The following is a 16,043-nucleotide window of genomic DNA, read 5'->3' as shown; positions in this document are numbered from 1 at the left end:
AAGCGGCATCAGGTAATGTTTAAAACATGGCTGCCGTGATGTTTATCGCAGCTCGCAGTACCAAAAAGCATAGCCTTTAAAATTCGTGGTCATTACTTAAAGGGAAGCCTCAGGATACGTGTTTGGACGCCACCTATACGTATAGAATAATTCAGCGCGTGCAGCCGGTACAGCTACGAGAGTACAACAGAGGCCAATGTCGCAGCAGGTTGTGCATTTCGCAAGTGCATATTAGAGCACAGCTCTTGCTCCTGCACTGAGTGGCGGCGGCAGTGCTTCTCCACTCCTGCCTCCTTTTCTCTTGCTTCTCCCTCCTTGTTGGCTCTAAGCCATGCCTCCTCAAGGACTGCAGAAGACAGTGCTAACCTTTCCTTTCTCAACACGAACCACTTCTCTCAAAGCGGCTCGAAGGTGCGCTCATAGTCCGGCGTTTTCGGTGCACGTCGCTTGCGGCTAGTCACGCTACGCCGCTTGCGCTGCATCAGCCGAAATGCCGTCCCCTCTTTGGAGCATGTGCAGAACGATCCCCAACCCATGCACCGCCGCGTTGAACGGTTTTCTGTGACTGTCGGCAAAGCAGCATGGGCACCTTATTTTTTTTCTCCGCCCCATGCATTGAGGGTCAGCACGACAAAGGAGCAGATGGAGAAAGAGCCATCTCGACGTCGGGCACGTCGCACCACGTTGGCTGCATCCCGGTTACGTTGGCTGCGTCAGTGTGTCGAACTATAGACGTTGTTCTCGCCGAAGTGACATAGCATGTGTGCGCTGATATATACATGCTTTAACTGAGCAATTTTTTTCTGACTTTCATTAATTAGAATTTTGTATAATTCGAATTTTCGTAGCATCTCCACGGAATTCGATATGATGAACTTTAATGTACTATCCACCAGGAATGCTCTTGGAACTTATGAAGTTGTTTTTACTACTGAAGTTTTAAAACCTCGAATTAACAAAATTTGCAATTTAACAAAGTTTTCTGCTGCAAGTGCAACTTTGTTATATGGCGGTTTGTCTGTATAACAATTATTCGTTACAACAATGGAATTTCCTTGGCACTTAAGTTTTATTATAACAGGGTTCGACTGTATTCCCTAACTGTTTCGTTACCGCGAGGAAATGGTCGTTTTTTATATGTCTCTGGAAAAAAATATTTACCACTACAAATAACATCCCAACACACATTGCAGCATAGCATATTGTGCATAATGAAATGCTCTTTCCTAACACATATGTTGCTAAACGAAAAAGAATTATTAGGTAAAACATAAAAATTCTACAAGTGCCATTTTTGCTGCGAGTTGACAAAAACAATAATAAAACATGGTATCTACAAAAAACGTTAATATCAAAAGAAATTCAGAATATTTCAAAAATAAGTAATCCAGGAGCAGTGTCTAATTAAAGGCTCAGTACACAGCCGTTCTTCGGATACAAGAAAGAAACTAAGATCAGTTCATCACTCATGCCAGGCGGTGAAGCAGTTCCTGGATTTTGTGAAGCATGGGTGCACTCTGCAATTTTCCCACAAAATGTCTGGTTTTTGTTCAGCTTTGCAGTCCTCGTAACACATTTTGCAGTTCCGCCTTATCGGCATCTTCTGAGGATGGTTCGATGAGAAGTCCAAGGAACATACTTCACCAATTCGTTTAGGGTCATGCACCCCTTCCAGGACAAATCGCCCTCAGCATAGCTGGGCAACTACAAGATTATGCATCCAATCATATCTGTTTGCATTTTTGCTGATTGTCTTTATCGCCTCTGCAGAGAAAGAGTAGAGAGAAATCCCATGCCGTTGTAAACTGTCTTGCACTTATGGGTCGAGATGTGCGACGGGCAGCCTTCTTAGCATGAACGGAAGTTTCTTTGCTGCCGATGGCAGCACATCATAACCAAGCAAAGTATACACCCTGAAGATAATCAGTAGAGCGCTCAGGTCGTGCAAAAAAATCGGCAAATAAGCACACACAAGGAAGGAGACCACTCAAGGCAGTAGAGAAAACTCTCCAGGGAACAGCTGCGGATGTTCCATGCTGACTCAAAACATTGTCGCCGTCAGAGCTTGAATCTGCTTTCCTGTCATCTTCAGAATCATAACTCCAGTCCTTCTCACTAAATTGAAGTGCAGATGCAACATAGTTTCGAGCACAACTCGCGACACAGCCGTGCAGGACGCCGCCATGGGAGTGACTTTCAGTAACAGCGCCTTGCCGGAGTTTTACGAGAGAAGCGAAACCTAAACTCTTGGAAACTGGTTGAAAATGCCAGGTCCACATGTTGTACATGCGGCAGACATTCGGAAATACACTTCGGCGGGACAAAACGACTCGGGACTCCAAACCAAAGCTCACTAGTGAACAGCTGGCGTAATTTTCGGTTAATTATCACCGCTCAGCACTGTCGGACCGCAAAGCTGGCGATATAATTAAATTCTTTACTTGATGGGAGTCATTTGATTACAAAATTTGGATGCTAGTGCGAGGTAATCGTGAGCGGCATGCTTTTTTCTGAAGCGCAGCAGAAGGATACAGCGACACCTCTTTTTGCTACAACATATGCACATTAGTTTGCAAAAAGGTCCGTCAAAAATCAAAACATCGCCGGAGCACAAAAATTTAAACTGATTCTCAAAGTGCAGTGCCTGTACTAACTACTGGATGGCCTTAAGGGGATAAGAAACAGCTCCAACATGTCGAAATCGGCTATCTAAATCATCGATCACCGGTGGTCGATTTCAATAGGCGGGGTAACAAAAGATCTAAGGAGAGACCTTCCTCGAAACAGCTTTTTTTATCATTTGTACTAGACTTGAAGATATAGCCGCTTGGAGAACTTTTTATGCTGATTTCAAATCTGCAATTAGGTGTTGTGTTGCCACTGTAGTTAAGTTATATTATACTCAATGACAAATTATAGCAATCTTTAAAGACACTTTTTTATCTACTATACTCACAAAAAGTATCATGTTATAGCTTGTTTAGCTACAGAGTGCCAGTATCTAGCCAAAAATTAAAGTTTGAAAATATAAAGTTCACTATCAATTTTTATACATTTGAAACTAAATAGAACAGATGTGAATGTAACAAATATATTTGGAGTGTGCGAATAATTTAAAGGTTAAATAGCGACTATTCAATTTTGAAGGCCAAATTGAATTGTGCAATGCTGTATTTGTTATTCAAAAGTTTCGAATATTCGTACACCCCTAGAATATATGCCTATAATGAATATAGCATATACCATATTTACTCGCTTAATGATCGCACGTGTTTGTAAAAAAAAAATTGACGCAAATTCAGGGATGCAATCATTACATGGGTTAAATTACCCGCGAAAAGAAAAACTTTTTTTTTTTTTTTCATCCTGTGTTTGCTGTGGAATGACAACAGGTCAGCAAGCAGGCAGCTGTCGCTGTAACAGTGCGGGACACCAAAACAAAAATGTCGGCCGGTGGAGCAAGGCGAACGTGCTGAACGCTATTTTTTTTCCTCTCGTGAGTACATTACACGCATTGAAACAATTTCTTCTGTATCAGTAATGAATAATATCGTTAATATCGGCAAGTTTGCGACAATAGCGTAGCCATGTCCACTTTGGGAGGGCAGAAACGGAGATGGGCGTGCTCAGCTGCCAGTGACAGAAACACATGGCAGGAAACTGCGGCATTTGTCTTCATTACTATCCTAATATGGCACGTTTCCGCTAAGGGTGGGCGAATATCTTAGCTGTGTTACAAGCGTTGGCATATCAATAGGGTACACTTCTAACATATCAGTGTAAACGTGGCCACTATCATTACCACTCCCGATTTGTTGCGTGCCCACAGGTGCAGACGAGAAGAATCGAAAGGCGCCTTTTTTGTTGTTGTTGTTGACCTAAAGCATTATGAAGCCTACAAATAATAAAGCCAAGGCAAGTTTGGTGGTAGCTTTTTTTTTTCTCATGGAAGTGCAGAAAGTAATGGAAGGAATAAAATAGGGCATCTGCTTCAGAATGTTTGGTGCGTGCAGACCGCTTAGTATGTCTTCAAGAGTCATTCGCATAGCATTCAACAGCATTCGACAGATGGTAAGTGCGATCATCATTAGCTAGACTTGGCACACGACATATCGCCGCAACAAGTTCGGGGTGCAATCACTGCACGGGAAAGAAAAAACATCGAATTTAGACGACAAATTCAGGGGTGCGACCATTACGCGAGTGCGACCACTATGCGAGTAAATACGGTAATAAAGCTACTTTCATGTCAACTGTGACTTCGTTATGACACAATTCAACTTCATATGAATTCCTGTATGCCACTCATCATATTGCTACGGGGTCGTATTCCCACTGACGAAGAGCCGCGCAGGAAGAAGACGAAGACGACGATTGGAAGCTAGCGCGGGCTGTTGCCTCTTGGTCAACTGCGGCGTATTGCCTTGTAAATATACTTGTAAATAGCTTTTCGTCGGTGTCTTCCTACGTAACATATTTGGTGGAGGTGGACGTTCCCTGTACCTCGTCACGGAGCTTCGCAGTGGACGGTCCGTCGAGCCTACCTTCATGGCTCCCGGCGACGCCAACCCGACTCCACCGGCTCCGACACCTGCTGCCACTTCGACGACCTACATCACCCTCTCCGCTCCCCGTGATCTTGGCGTATTCTCGGCAAAAGATGGGGAAGACGTCGAGGACTGGATCAGCCTTTACGAACACGTCAGCCGCAATAACCGGTGAGACCCAACTATCATGCTCGCCAACGTCGTCTTTTACCTCGGTGGCACACCTCGAGTTTGGTATCGGACGCACGAAGATGAGCTGACCAGTTGGGATTCGCTTAAGCAAAAGCTTCGAGACTTGTTCGGCAACCCCTACGGTCACCAACTGGCCGCGCAGAAGGCGCTTTCCGGTCGTGTGCAGACGTCAACGGAGCCCTACGTCACGTACATTCAGGACGTCTTGGCTCTATGCCGCAAAGTTGACGCACACATGACTGAGTCCGACAAGGTCTCCCACATCCTCAAAGGCATTGCCGATGACGCCTTCAACTTGCTCGTGTTTAACAACGTCGCGACGGTGGATGCAGTTATAAAAGAGTGCCGCCGCCTGGAATTCGCTAAAAGCCGACGTATCGACCAACAGTTTCCCCGTCTGCCCAACACCCCAGCGACATCTTCCTGTGCCGACGCTCCTCGTCCCAACAACACTGGCAATGTTACCAGGATTGTCCGGCGTGAGATCGAGGCCGCATATCCGGCTGCGTTCGACTCCAGCCCCTCCAATGCACCTGCAGTCACTGTTTCCCTGATCCAGGCAGTTGTCCGCCAGGAGTTCGCCAACATGGGTATTCACACAATCTGCTCGGCCCATCGCCCTGATCCCCACCCGGCATCTTCGATTCCACCCCGTCCCGCACCTTCTTACCCTCCACGTTTCCGCAACCCCTCTGAATGGCGCACTGCAGACGACAAGCCAATTTGTTTTCACTGCCATCGAATTGGGCACATTTCTCGGCACTGCCGCAGTCGCTGGAGTTCCCTGAACCAGTCTACATATACTGCCTACTCTCGCCCCCCAGGTGGCCTTTCTCGTCCCTATGCTGCCCGCTCAGATAATGCCGCCACCGATCCTCCTGCGCCGAACCGCCCCTATTCTCGTTCGCCTTCGCCCCAACGACGACAATCTCGCTCTCCCCAGCCCCGTCGTTCCTATTCGCCGACTCCCTTCGGACGCCGCTCCCAGCCGGAAAACTAGACGATGCAGCGCCTCGAGGTGACGCTGCATTGCTCCCGACGCCGCCAAATCCTCTCCTGACGTTGCCCACCCATCTGAACCTTCTTGACGTGCAGGTCGACGGTGTTCCTGTATCAGCTCTCATAGACACTGGGGCGCATTTGTCGGTAATGAGCGCGGATCTTCGTAACCGGCTGAGGAAAATAATCACGCCCGCCACGACGCCTGTTGTCCGTGTCGCCGATGAGCAGTACCGAGACCTATCGCTGCGAGTACTCATCGAGCGTCTGCGCTCTGCACCTACCGACGCATCCGTTCGCCGATATGTCCTCCAGGGCGGCATTCTGTACCGAAGGAGCTTCCTCCCTGACGGCCCTGATCTTCTTCTTGTCGTGCCACAACATCTACGACAGACTGTGCTCTTTCAGATGCATGACGCACCCACTGCAGGACATCTTGGCGTAACCCGCACGTACGACCGCGTCCGCCGCCGCTTCTATTGGCCTGGTCTTGCTCGCTCCGTCCGACGCTATGTTGCTGCCTGTGATCCCTGCCAGCGTCGGAAAACGCCTCAGGTGCTACCTTCCGGTCATCTCCAGCCGATCGCCGTCCCTGTGGAACCGTTTTTTCGTGTTGGATTAGACCTCCTCGGTCCCTTTCCCACGTCATCCTCTGAGAACAAATGGGTAGCCGTCGCAACTGATTACGCCACCCGATACGCTATCACGCGGGCTCTACCTACCAGTTGCGCCACTGACGTCGCGGACTTTCTCTTGCGTGACATTATCTTAGTGCATGGCGCCCCGCGACAGCTGCTTACTGACCGCGGTCGTAACTTCCTCTCGAAAGTTATCGCCGACATTGTGCGTTCCTGCTCTACTCAACACAAGCTGACTACCTCATACCATCCTCAAACAAATGGCCTGACAGAGCGCTTAAACTGTACCCTTACCGACATGCTGTCCAAGTACGTTTCGAAGGACCACCACGACTGGGACGTTGCCCTTCCTTACGTCACCTTTGCTTACAATTCTTCCCGGCACGACACCGCCGGATTTTCTCCATTTTATCTACTCTACGGTCGCGAACCGACCTTGCCCCTTGACACGGTACTTCCTCCTGCTGCGACCTCAACAACCGAGTATGCGCGCGACGCCATCGCCCTCGCCGATCATGCACGCCAGCTTGCCTGTGCTCGACTGACGGCCTCGCAAACCACGCAGCAGCGTCAGTACAACGCCCGCCACCGTGACATACAGTTTTCGCCTGGTGCACTCGTGCTCCTGTGGTCGCCCTGTCGTCACGTTGGACTTTCCGAAAAGCTCCTTTCGCGATACACAGGGCCCTACCGCGTGCTTCGCCAGGTGATGCCTGTGACTTATGAAATTGCTCCTGTGAGCTCAACCTCGTCATCTACTCTGGCATCCAGTGATGTCGTGCACGTCAGTAGGCTCAAGAGCTACTACACTGCTTCAGAGTCCAGCCTTTAGTCGCTCCGGGACGGCGCTTTTGCCGCCGGGGGTAATGCTACAGGGTCGTATTCCCACTGACGAAGAGCCGCGCAGGAAGAAGACGAAGACGACGATTGGAAGCTAGCGCGGGCTGTTGCCTCTTGGTCAACTGCGGCGTATTGCCTTGTAAATATACTTGTAAATAGCTTTTCGTCGGTGTCTTCCTACGTAACAATATCATCTCTGCTTAGCTCCTGCTTACCATCTGTAAATGGTGTGATCAACATCCATAACGACCCTTACTCATTGAAGTTCTGGGGGTCTAGTTCTGGGCATCGGCCTATATTTATGTCCACTGGGGGGTGAAGGCCTCTCCCTGCGATCTCCAATTACCCCTGTCTTGCGTTAGCCGATTCCAACTTGCACATGCAAATTTCCTCATTTCATCACCTCGCCTAATTTTCTCTCGTCTTCGATTATGCTTCCCTTCCCTTCTCACCTATTCAGTAGCTCTAATGGTCCACCGGTTATCTACCCTATGCGTTACATGGCCTGCCCAGCTCCATAGTTTCTTTTAATGTCGACTAGAGTATTGGCTATCCTCGTTTGCTCTCTGATTGACACTGCTCTCTTCCTGTCTCTTAAGGTTACGCCTAACATTTTTCGTTCCATAACTCTCTGCATGGTCCTTAACTTGTTCTCGAGCTTGTTTGTTAACCTCCCAAGTTTCTACACACATTCTACACATTGTTGGTCTTGTTGGTCTTGGTCTTGGAATTGTGCTTACCAGTATTCAGTTGTAATTACAAAAACTGTTGCGTGCAAAGGATGGTTTTTCACAAAACTCAATGTAGAAGTGGACAAAAAGAAATGTGTTCTTTCGTATTTCATTCGTCCAGTGTTGCCCTAAGCTGCTACCAGTGGGAGCAGTGCTTTAATATTGATCGCACTGGTGCCCACACTTTCTGATGGCCTCATTTCAGGTGTGCATGCTTACGCCACTGGTAGGTCAGGCAAGAGCTGAGCAGCTCTCCCAGATCTAGTCTTTAATGCGGAGTAAAGAATTCGCAGCTATCAGAAAATGGAGATGGGTCTGTAGCTTTTTCACAGAAGTCTCAAGACCACTTGTGAGGGGGGGGGGGGGGGGGAGAAAGAGCAAGCATCCTGAGAAAGTGAAGTATGCTTCAAGTTGGAAGGGGTAAGCAGGCAGCAGTGCTGCCTATGTCAGAGTTGACCTCTCTTGATATTTTCTTTTTCTTGCTTGCTTTCCAGATCAAAACTTTGTAAAACAAACATATTGCATGGTTACATTTTTGTTGATTATGAAGAAAAGCACTGTAATTCTCATCAAGCCAGGTTTGGCCTTGTGCATCTTTCACTCGCGTGCATTTTGTCGTTTTGCTTTGTTTGCCAGCATATTTCTGTGTTACAAATGTTTTTGAAGTCAACTTGTTTCTAGTTAACAACTTGGCAACAAGTCTTTTTTTTTTTTCAAGGTTAAGGATGTATTTTTTAATTTCTTTGGCAATGTAGGCCTCTTCATTTGAGTTTTATGTGCTTGTTAACAACTTGCTTTATTTCCCCTCCTCTCTAAATGCCATATGGCTTGAAAGTATTGTACTGTATTGTATTGTAAGTACTGAAAGTATTGTATTGTACATCTCATCTCGCATCGATCATCAACACAAAGTTGAAGTGCCAACTTGCCGCACTAATTTATACCATTCTTCATTCTTACCAAGAACCGCCACTGCATGGAACCGCCTTCCCGCCTCCTTAGTCACCATTTGTGACAGAACCAATTTCAAGCTTGCTGTTCACAGTGCCTTACAGTTCCTTCATGATTTTTTTATTTTTCTCTCGTTCTGCAAATAATGTACTCTACCACTCCTTTCTGTTGTGCCTGCCGGCCTTGAAAGTATGTACAATAAATAAATAAATATATCTACAAGAAATATATACATAAAAGATACACAAACTGCATGCTATTCCAATCAAAGTGAAAAAAGTATCATGTCACATTCGTGTCAAAAATCACTGTTGCATGCTGCTTAGTCAGCAAGAAAAACACATTTGTGGAACAGATTAAGATAAGTACTCTGATGTTAGCATTGTCTTTGGAGTTGAGGCATCTTGAAGACTATAGTAACACTTGCGTCCCCCTTATCTGTTACTCCTATCTATTAACTCTCAATTAACTATTTCCAACTTGCATCATAGGGCTCCTTTAAGAAGAGGCCACCACTGATGCTCATTAGACCGATTTGACCTTCCTGATATATCTGCCATGCAAACAGCTTGACATGCTTCTCTCTTTGTTTTTTCTCCCTGCAGATGACCCTGCTCGAGTGCTAACCCATGAAGTTGCAGGAGTTCCCAACTCGGTGCTAAAGATGCTTGCTGAGCTCTTTTCAGACAGCACGACAGCTGAACTTTTCTACTTGAATGATGTTGCTGTCTTGGTGGACATTGTAGCCAGGCAGCTAAGTGACCTGCCACCTGGTGATAAGGTAAGTTATAGATGGGCATTCTGCACTTTTCAACTTGATCTACTTGTAGCAACACTTACACGGAAGGCACAAAGCTAGAACAAACATAGTACAAGACAGGACAGTGCTTTTCGTATGTCTGATGTTGGCTGTTCTGTTCAGAAATTACCGGTTGTCATTTGGCTATGTCTCTGAGTCACCAGTTGCAAGTTTCTTTTCGACACGTTTTAAGGTTGCACCTTGTGCAATTGTAGTGGTGATTTGTATTGGTGATGATGCCAAAAGTTAGTGCAGACATTAGGCTATTCATTACTCCATTGGCAAGGTATCTTTTAGCTTATTCTTTAGTTCACAGGTTTCATGTTGAGACCTCAGACCTGTAACCTGTGAATTCACCTTGTCATTGCCTTCACTGGATACTATGCACACGTCATTGACCATGGGGACAACTCAGTATAAATAGTATATTGCCAGGTGCCTGAAACTCTGCAGCATGTCTCTTGTGACTGTCCTCCGTATGTTAGAGAGACAGACATTGATCGCTGTACTGGCAGGCATCAGAAGGCCTGCAATATCAGAAGCTTCTATTTTGAGTGCGTGATGTGACCTCGTGGCAGCAAAAACACCAAGTGCTGTTGTGGATTATTTGCTGGATTTGAGGCTTAAAAGGACCACTTTGTTATGTTGCACTTGTATAATATGGATCCCTTCATTGTGTCCTCCTCCTCATTCTTTTTAGTTCCCTTTCCTCATTCCATAGTGCAGACTGGAAGTCCAAAGCATACTAGCTCAGGCCAACAGCTCTACTTTTCCTGTAAATTTTCTCTCCCCTAGCTGATGTTGAGTAGTACGGAAAGTGATGCAAAGAACATTCACTGACTGCATCATTATTTTGATGCTGTTATATGAGACTGTTTCCAGATTGATTAGGATAAGGGATATGACGTGTCATGGCTGTACACAAGCAGAATGAAAGACAGAGTGAAGATGAAGCAGGAGCAAGCACCTTATACATAGGCTGAAGTTTACTAACGGATGTGAATTTAAGAGCTACTAGTGGTCTATGGACTACCTGACTTGTTATTTGCAACGTTTAGTGCACTTGCAGACCATTTTCATTTGCCTATACTTCCTGAGTCAATCTTTGAGGTGTTACACATATCCATTGTTTCCACTTGTGCAGCATGCAGTGCCTCCGTGGCACCATTCATTTCATGTGAATGCGTCCTGTAATGGTTGGAGTCGGGCATGAAATAGATGGTAGCTGGCCCATGCCGTCCAACTTATCCACGCTGAGGACGTTGTTGAAGGGAAGGACTGATTCTCATCGAGAAGGAGGAATATGGGTTTATTTACAGTAATTACATTAGAATGTTACAGTTCATCAATCTAACATGACTGAAAGAGGAATGCACACTCAGCAGCCGCACAACAGCTGCTTTTAAACACTGTCCTCCCTAGATCCCTAAGTGAGGGAAAAACAGCCGTTCAGCCTGCTACGGATTCGGAGCATTCAATGTCATCGTAGCCGACCCGCCTTTGAGGGAGGGAGGGGTTTACACACACACTTCCACACAGGTTTCACTGACCACGCTGAGGTGAGCGGGTTCTCGCGCAGGCGCCCCTTCATCCCAGTGTTGACTCCGCAGACAGTGGCCGCGGCGGCTGTCCATTGTCTGGCGTCTTCACAGGCCTATGAGAAGGCACCGCAAAGCATCTCCTTCCAGGAATTCCCCCTTTTTCAGTCGAACCGTGAAAGCTTGGCGATTTCACTAGTTGGTCCGCCAACCGCGTTTAGTCATAGCGGCGCCAAGGGGGTGTTGTGCGGCACACTGTCGTCCCTACAAAACGAGTTGCCGCTGCAGGCGGGGAAGGCTTCCATAGTCACTTCGGGGAAGCTCGCCAAGCTCACAGCTGCGGCTGGCTGGGGAAATTTTGTAGGTCGGTACCCTTGCAGGCCGTTCATAACAGCTCCTCCAAGGCCCAGAAAATCTCGACTAGCCAGTGCCAATAACCGCTGGGCAGGAAGAGAATGGCTGGTGGCAAAGGGGGGTGCCTTTGGCTTGCAGCGACTAGCTGTGAAATGATGACACCGCCCCAAAACATCCAACAAGGACAGGCAACTGCAGAACGAACCCCACAACACAGCTCTGCGCCGAGATAGTGTACCTTGGAACTCACTTTAGACCCGCTAGGCTCCAAAGAAAACATAAGTGTAGAAACAAGAAATGCTGCATTTCGCTACTACAATTCGGAAAGAATTTCGTGCTGACAAAATGGGCAATCATGGAGGGGGTCCTGCTAAATGAGAGGGGATCTTCTTGGTTTAACAAAGTTAACAATAACAACCCCAAAATTTAGGCGGGATCCCTAAATGCAGAATTCAAATTAGCCTGCTCAAACCATCCACATTGCTATGCTACTTTCCCTTCTTATATTTAACGGAGAAGTTGTACTCTTGGAGAGTGAGTCTCCATCGGGGCAAGCGGCATTTTTGTGTGACATTTGATTGAGCCACGTCAGAGGACAGTGGTCGGTCTCAAAGATGAACCTCGCTCCGTATAAGTAACACGACAACTTCTTGGCTGCCCAAACTAAACAAGCACATTCCTTCTCTGAAGCACTGTAGGCTTCCTCTCTTACAGTTGGTTCACGGCTGGCATAGAGGATAGGATGTTCCTCATTATCGTCGCTGACCTGACTAAGCACCACGCCCATACCTCTGTCACTTGCATCACACTGAACTATTAATTCCTTTGCGTAGTCTGGTGCACGAAGCATAGGACAAGAAACCAATAGTGTTTTCAAACTTTGGAAAGCATTCTCTTTGTCCTTATCCCAGTGCACGCTATTCGGTGCTCTCTTTCGGAGGGCGTTCGTTAAAGAACTTGCTATTTGCGAGTAATTCGGAATGTGCCGTTGATAGTACCCCACAAGTCCCAAAAATGAACGAATGTCTGTTTTCGTGCGTGGCTGTGAAAATTCTCCAATCGTAACTATTTTCAGCTCGGCTGGCCGTCTCGTGCCCTGGCCGACAACATGGCCCAGATAAGTAACCTGCGAACAGCCAAACCTACACTTTTCCACCTTTATCGTTAAGCTGGCTTCCCTCAACCATGAGAACACCTGTTTGAGGTGCAATACATGCTGTTCTCAGCTGTCCGAAAAAATTGCTACATCATCAAGATATGGCAAGGCGAACTCCTGCAAGTCTTTTAGGACAATATCCATTAACTTAGAGAAGCTAAACGGCGCATTCTTCAGCCCGAAGCTGAGGGCAAGAGGGCAAAAAGTGCCTACATGGGAGATAAATGCAGCATAGCGGCTGGCACTTCCTGAAAGGGAAACTTGCCAGTATCCCCGCGCGAGATCTATAGTTCAAATGTATTTAGCAGCGCTAACTCTTTCAATTCATTCCTCAGTGTTGGGTATTGGGTACAGCTGATCCCGAGTGATGGCATTTAACTTCCTGTAGTCAACACACGGAAGAGGGTCCTTGTTAGGGGTTTCTACCAGTATTAGCGGTGACGTGTAGTCACACTCAGCAGGCTCAATAACTCCCAACTCTGCCATGCGCTGTATCTCTGCCTCCATAATTTCTCTCTGTCGTGGAAACACCCTGTAAGGCTTTGATTTTATAGGTTCGGTTGATGTCAGCTCTATTTCATGCGTTATTAGTTCGGTTCTACCTGGCCAATCGCTGAATCTGTCGAGATATTCGCCTCACCCCTTACACAATGCCCCCATAGGGCCTGTAAGGTATTTTAAATAAATAACATCCCTTTTAGCTCATCTAGGTGCTCGGGTCTAAGAGCGTGCAAGCTTACCGAATGTTTTACTGACTTCTTCTAGGCTGATTTCAGAGTTGGAGGTCGCCTTATACTCATTAACTTGGTATTAGTGTCATACTGCTCTTTGATGGCACAGTTAACCCTTTGAGGATCAATGACGTAAATATACGGCGTTGCGAACAAGTCCAAAAATGGTCGGTGCCGTATATTTAAGGCACCGTCTACGTTTAAAAAGCGCGCTAATTTCCTAACTCTTTCTTTTCTATCATGTGCTGCCACTATGTGGGAATACAGGGAATTTTTTTCGTGTGCCTCCCTCTCTCAATTTTCGTTGCATGGTTTGTTTTAGAGCTAGTTTGCTCCTGCGCATCTATATATGTACTAACGCTCGCGCATTGGCGCACGTGTGGGCAGCGGCGGTTCAGGTTATATACCGTGGGTGGTTGTGGCTTCTTGCGCTTCGAAAAATTATGGCTATCGCGTTACTAATCGCTCAAAGGGCTACCACCTCTTTCTGGCTCGTCTACTGCTCACTGGGGTGCGCATAAGAAGGATGCCGCCGTGAATGCGTTTGCATTGCTCTCTTCTTTTTTTTTTTTTACATGCAAAAACTAATTGCCTTTGGCTGGCGATAAGGTGAAGATTAGTGGAAGTTTGTCACACGTTGTGCTTTTTTGACAGGCACACAACCACACAGTTTTCTTGAGTGCATGCACCTACACAGTTCCATTACGCTGTGGATGCACATATTAGATATTAGTGTAAGAGCAGGAACATTTGAGTCTTGCGAAATATTCTCGTGTGCACATATTCAAGGCCTTGAACTATGTGCATGAAGATGCTTCAAATTTGTAATTCTTATAAGCTTATTTCCTTTTTTATTGTTGTTATTCATGAATGAAGAGTATACATATACGAGCGCAATATATTTTTTTCTCGCTTTACGGTCACCCTAAAAAAATTATGGTACATTTTTTTTTCGAAATAAGTCCCTAAGAAGAATTGAAATCTGCAATAAAAAAAATCAACCCTCAAAGCGTTAACGACTCTGCTCCACTCCACGTACGGCTTCATTAAATTGCAGTGGTATATCCTCACCTCCTTCCTGCGACCTGGTTTACCCGAGCGCTGGTAGGCGTCGCATGATCTTACAACGTTTTCTACGTCTTTGAAATAGCCAGGCCAGTAGTATTCCATAAGCAATCTTTCCTTTGATTTGTTTATGCCTAGGTGGCCGGACCACCAATTTCCATGACAGAGACTCAAAAGGTCCTCCCTGTACTTAAAAGGTACCACTAACTAAACCCTTTCGGTCTCTGTAGCGCCGATACAACAATCCTCCTCTCTCGTGTATCGTCACGTTGCGCCTAGCAATGCCTGCTTTAGCTGTGTGATGCAATTTAGCTAAGTTCTCATCATTCTTTTGCTCAGCTGCCAGTGACTATCTATCCACACGTAAGAGCTGATCAAAGTTCATTGAGGCCGGTGATAATAACAACTATGTCTCACTTGTGAGTGCGTCAGCTTGCTCTTCCTGCAGGCGTGAACTTTGACATCCTAGTGATCCGCTCTCATTGAGCTGGTCAGCTGGCAGGCTTTCCTCAATCGTTTTTTTGTCCCTCGAGCCTAGCTCGGATTCGGTTACTGAAGTTACCTCTTTTGCTACTTCCGCTGGAGCAACTTTTGCATTTTCAGCCGAAAGCGACACGATTTTCCGAGCTTGTCCTTGCATCTACACCTGTACTACACCCTCTCCCAGTTTAAGCCCTTTGTCCCGCAGTAACTGATCCAAACGATTTGAAAAAATGTAAGTGTACTGCAGCGACAAAAATTTGGAAACTGCAGCCTCGGTCACTAGCTCCCTGAACGGTCCACTGATCTTGACTTTGGCCATGGGCTGACACACGCTGTGTTCTTCTACAACCTGTTTAATCCATGCTACTTCTCCAGTGAAGTCACCTACCGTCACGTAAGACGGATGGACAATGTCCATCGTGGCAGCACTGTCTCGCAGCACTGTCTCGCAGCACCTGTCATGGTTTTCCCATAACTTGCAGGTCGTGAAGATATGGGCTTAAAAGTTCTATATTCTCGTCTTTTTCATAGACATTGGAGAAAACTACGCTAGGCTTCTCGCAGTTTACAGCGACATGTCCCAGTTTGTGGCATTTATAGCAGCGGATTGGTCCAAAAGATTAACATTTTTTTTTCTGCTCCTTTTGTATGGTTTCCTCGTTTGACTTCTCCTCACTCTTTTCTGAGGGCTTTTCCTCCACGTCTACAGATTCCGGTCGTCTAGTCTACAAACCCTTTTTGAACGGAAATGGTTTCTACGGTCCATTTCGACCGTCCCCATTTCCGTCCTTGGTGTTCAGCTTTCTAAGCGTTGCATACTTTTCGGCTAATTCAGCCGCCGTTCCCACAGTGTTCACATTTCCTCTGTCTTGCACCCACAGCTTCACAGATTAAGGGATGCTTCTGTAAAACTGCTCTAGACACATGCATTCAATAATCATGTTTTTGCTCTCGTACGCTTCCGCGCTTTTCATCCATTCGACTAGGTTGTCCTTTAAGCTATATGCGAACTGCAGATA

At 46.5% G+C, this 16,043-nt stretch overlaps 1 protein-coding gene across 3 annotated transcripts in view; it reads left to right on the top strand.

The window, feature by feature from the left end:
• Window positions 1-16,043, top strand: part of LOC135907729 (NCK-interacting protein with SH3 domain) — an 80,202-nt gene that overhangs the window by 52,803 nt on the left and 11,356 nt on the right. For all 3 annotated transcript variants that reach the window (XM_065439461.1, XM_065439459.1, XM_065439462.1), the window contains exon 11: window positions 9,504-9,679. In XM_065439461.1, coding sequence (XP_065295533.1) covers window positions 9,504-9,679 — 176 coding nt within the window. The remainder of the gene's footprint in view (window positions 1-9,503; window positions 9,680-16,043) is intronic.

This window comes from Dermacentor albipictus, chromosome 1 (assembly GCF_038994185.2).
Source record: "Dermacentor albipictus isolate Rhodes 1998 colony chromosome 1, USDA_Dalb.pri_finalv2, whole genome shotgun sequence".
In the NCBI taxonomy this organism is placed as follows: Eukaryota; Metazoa; Arthropoda; class Arachnida; order Ixodida; family Ixodidae; genus Dermacentor; species Dermacentor albipictus.
The sequence above is the reverse complement of the archived record's forward strand: the minus strand, read 5'-3'. Positions and strand labels throughout refer to the sequence as shown.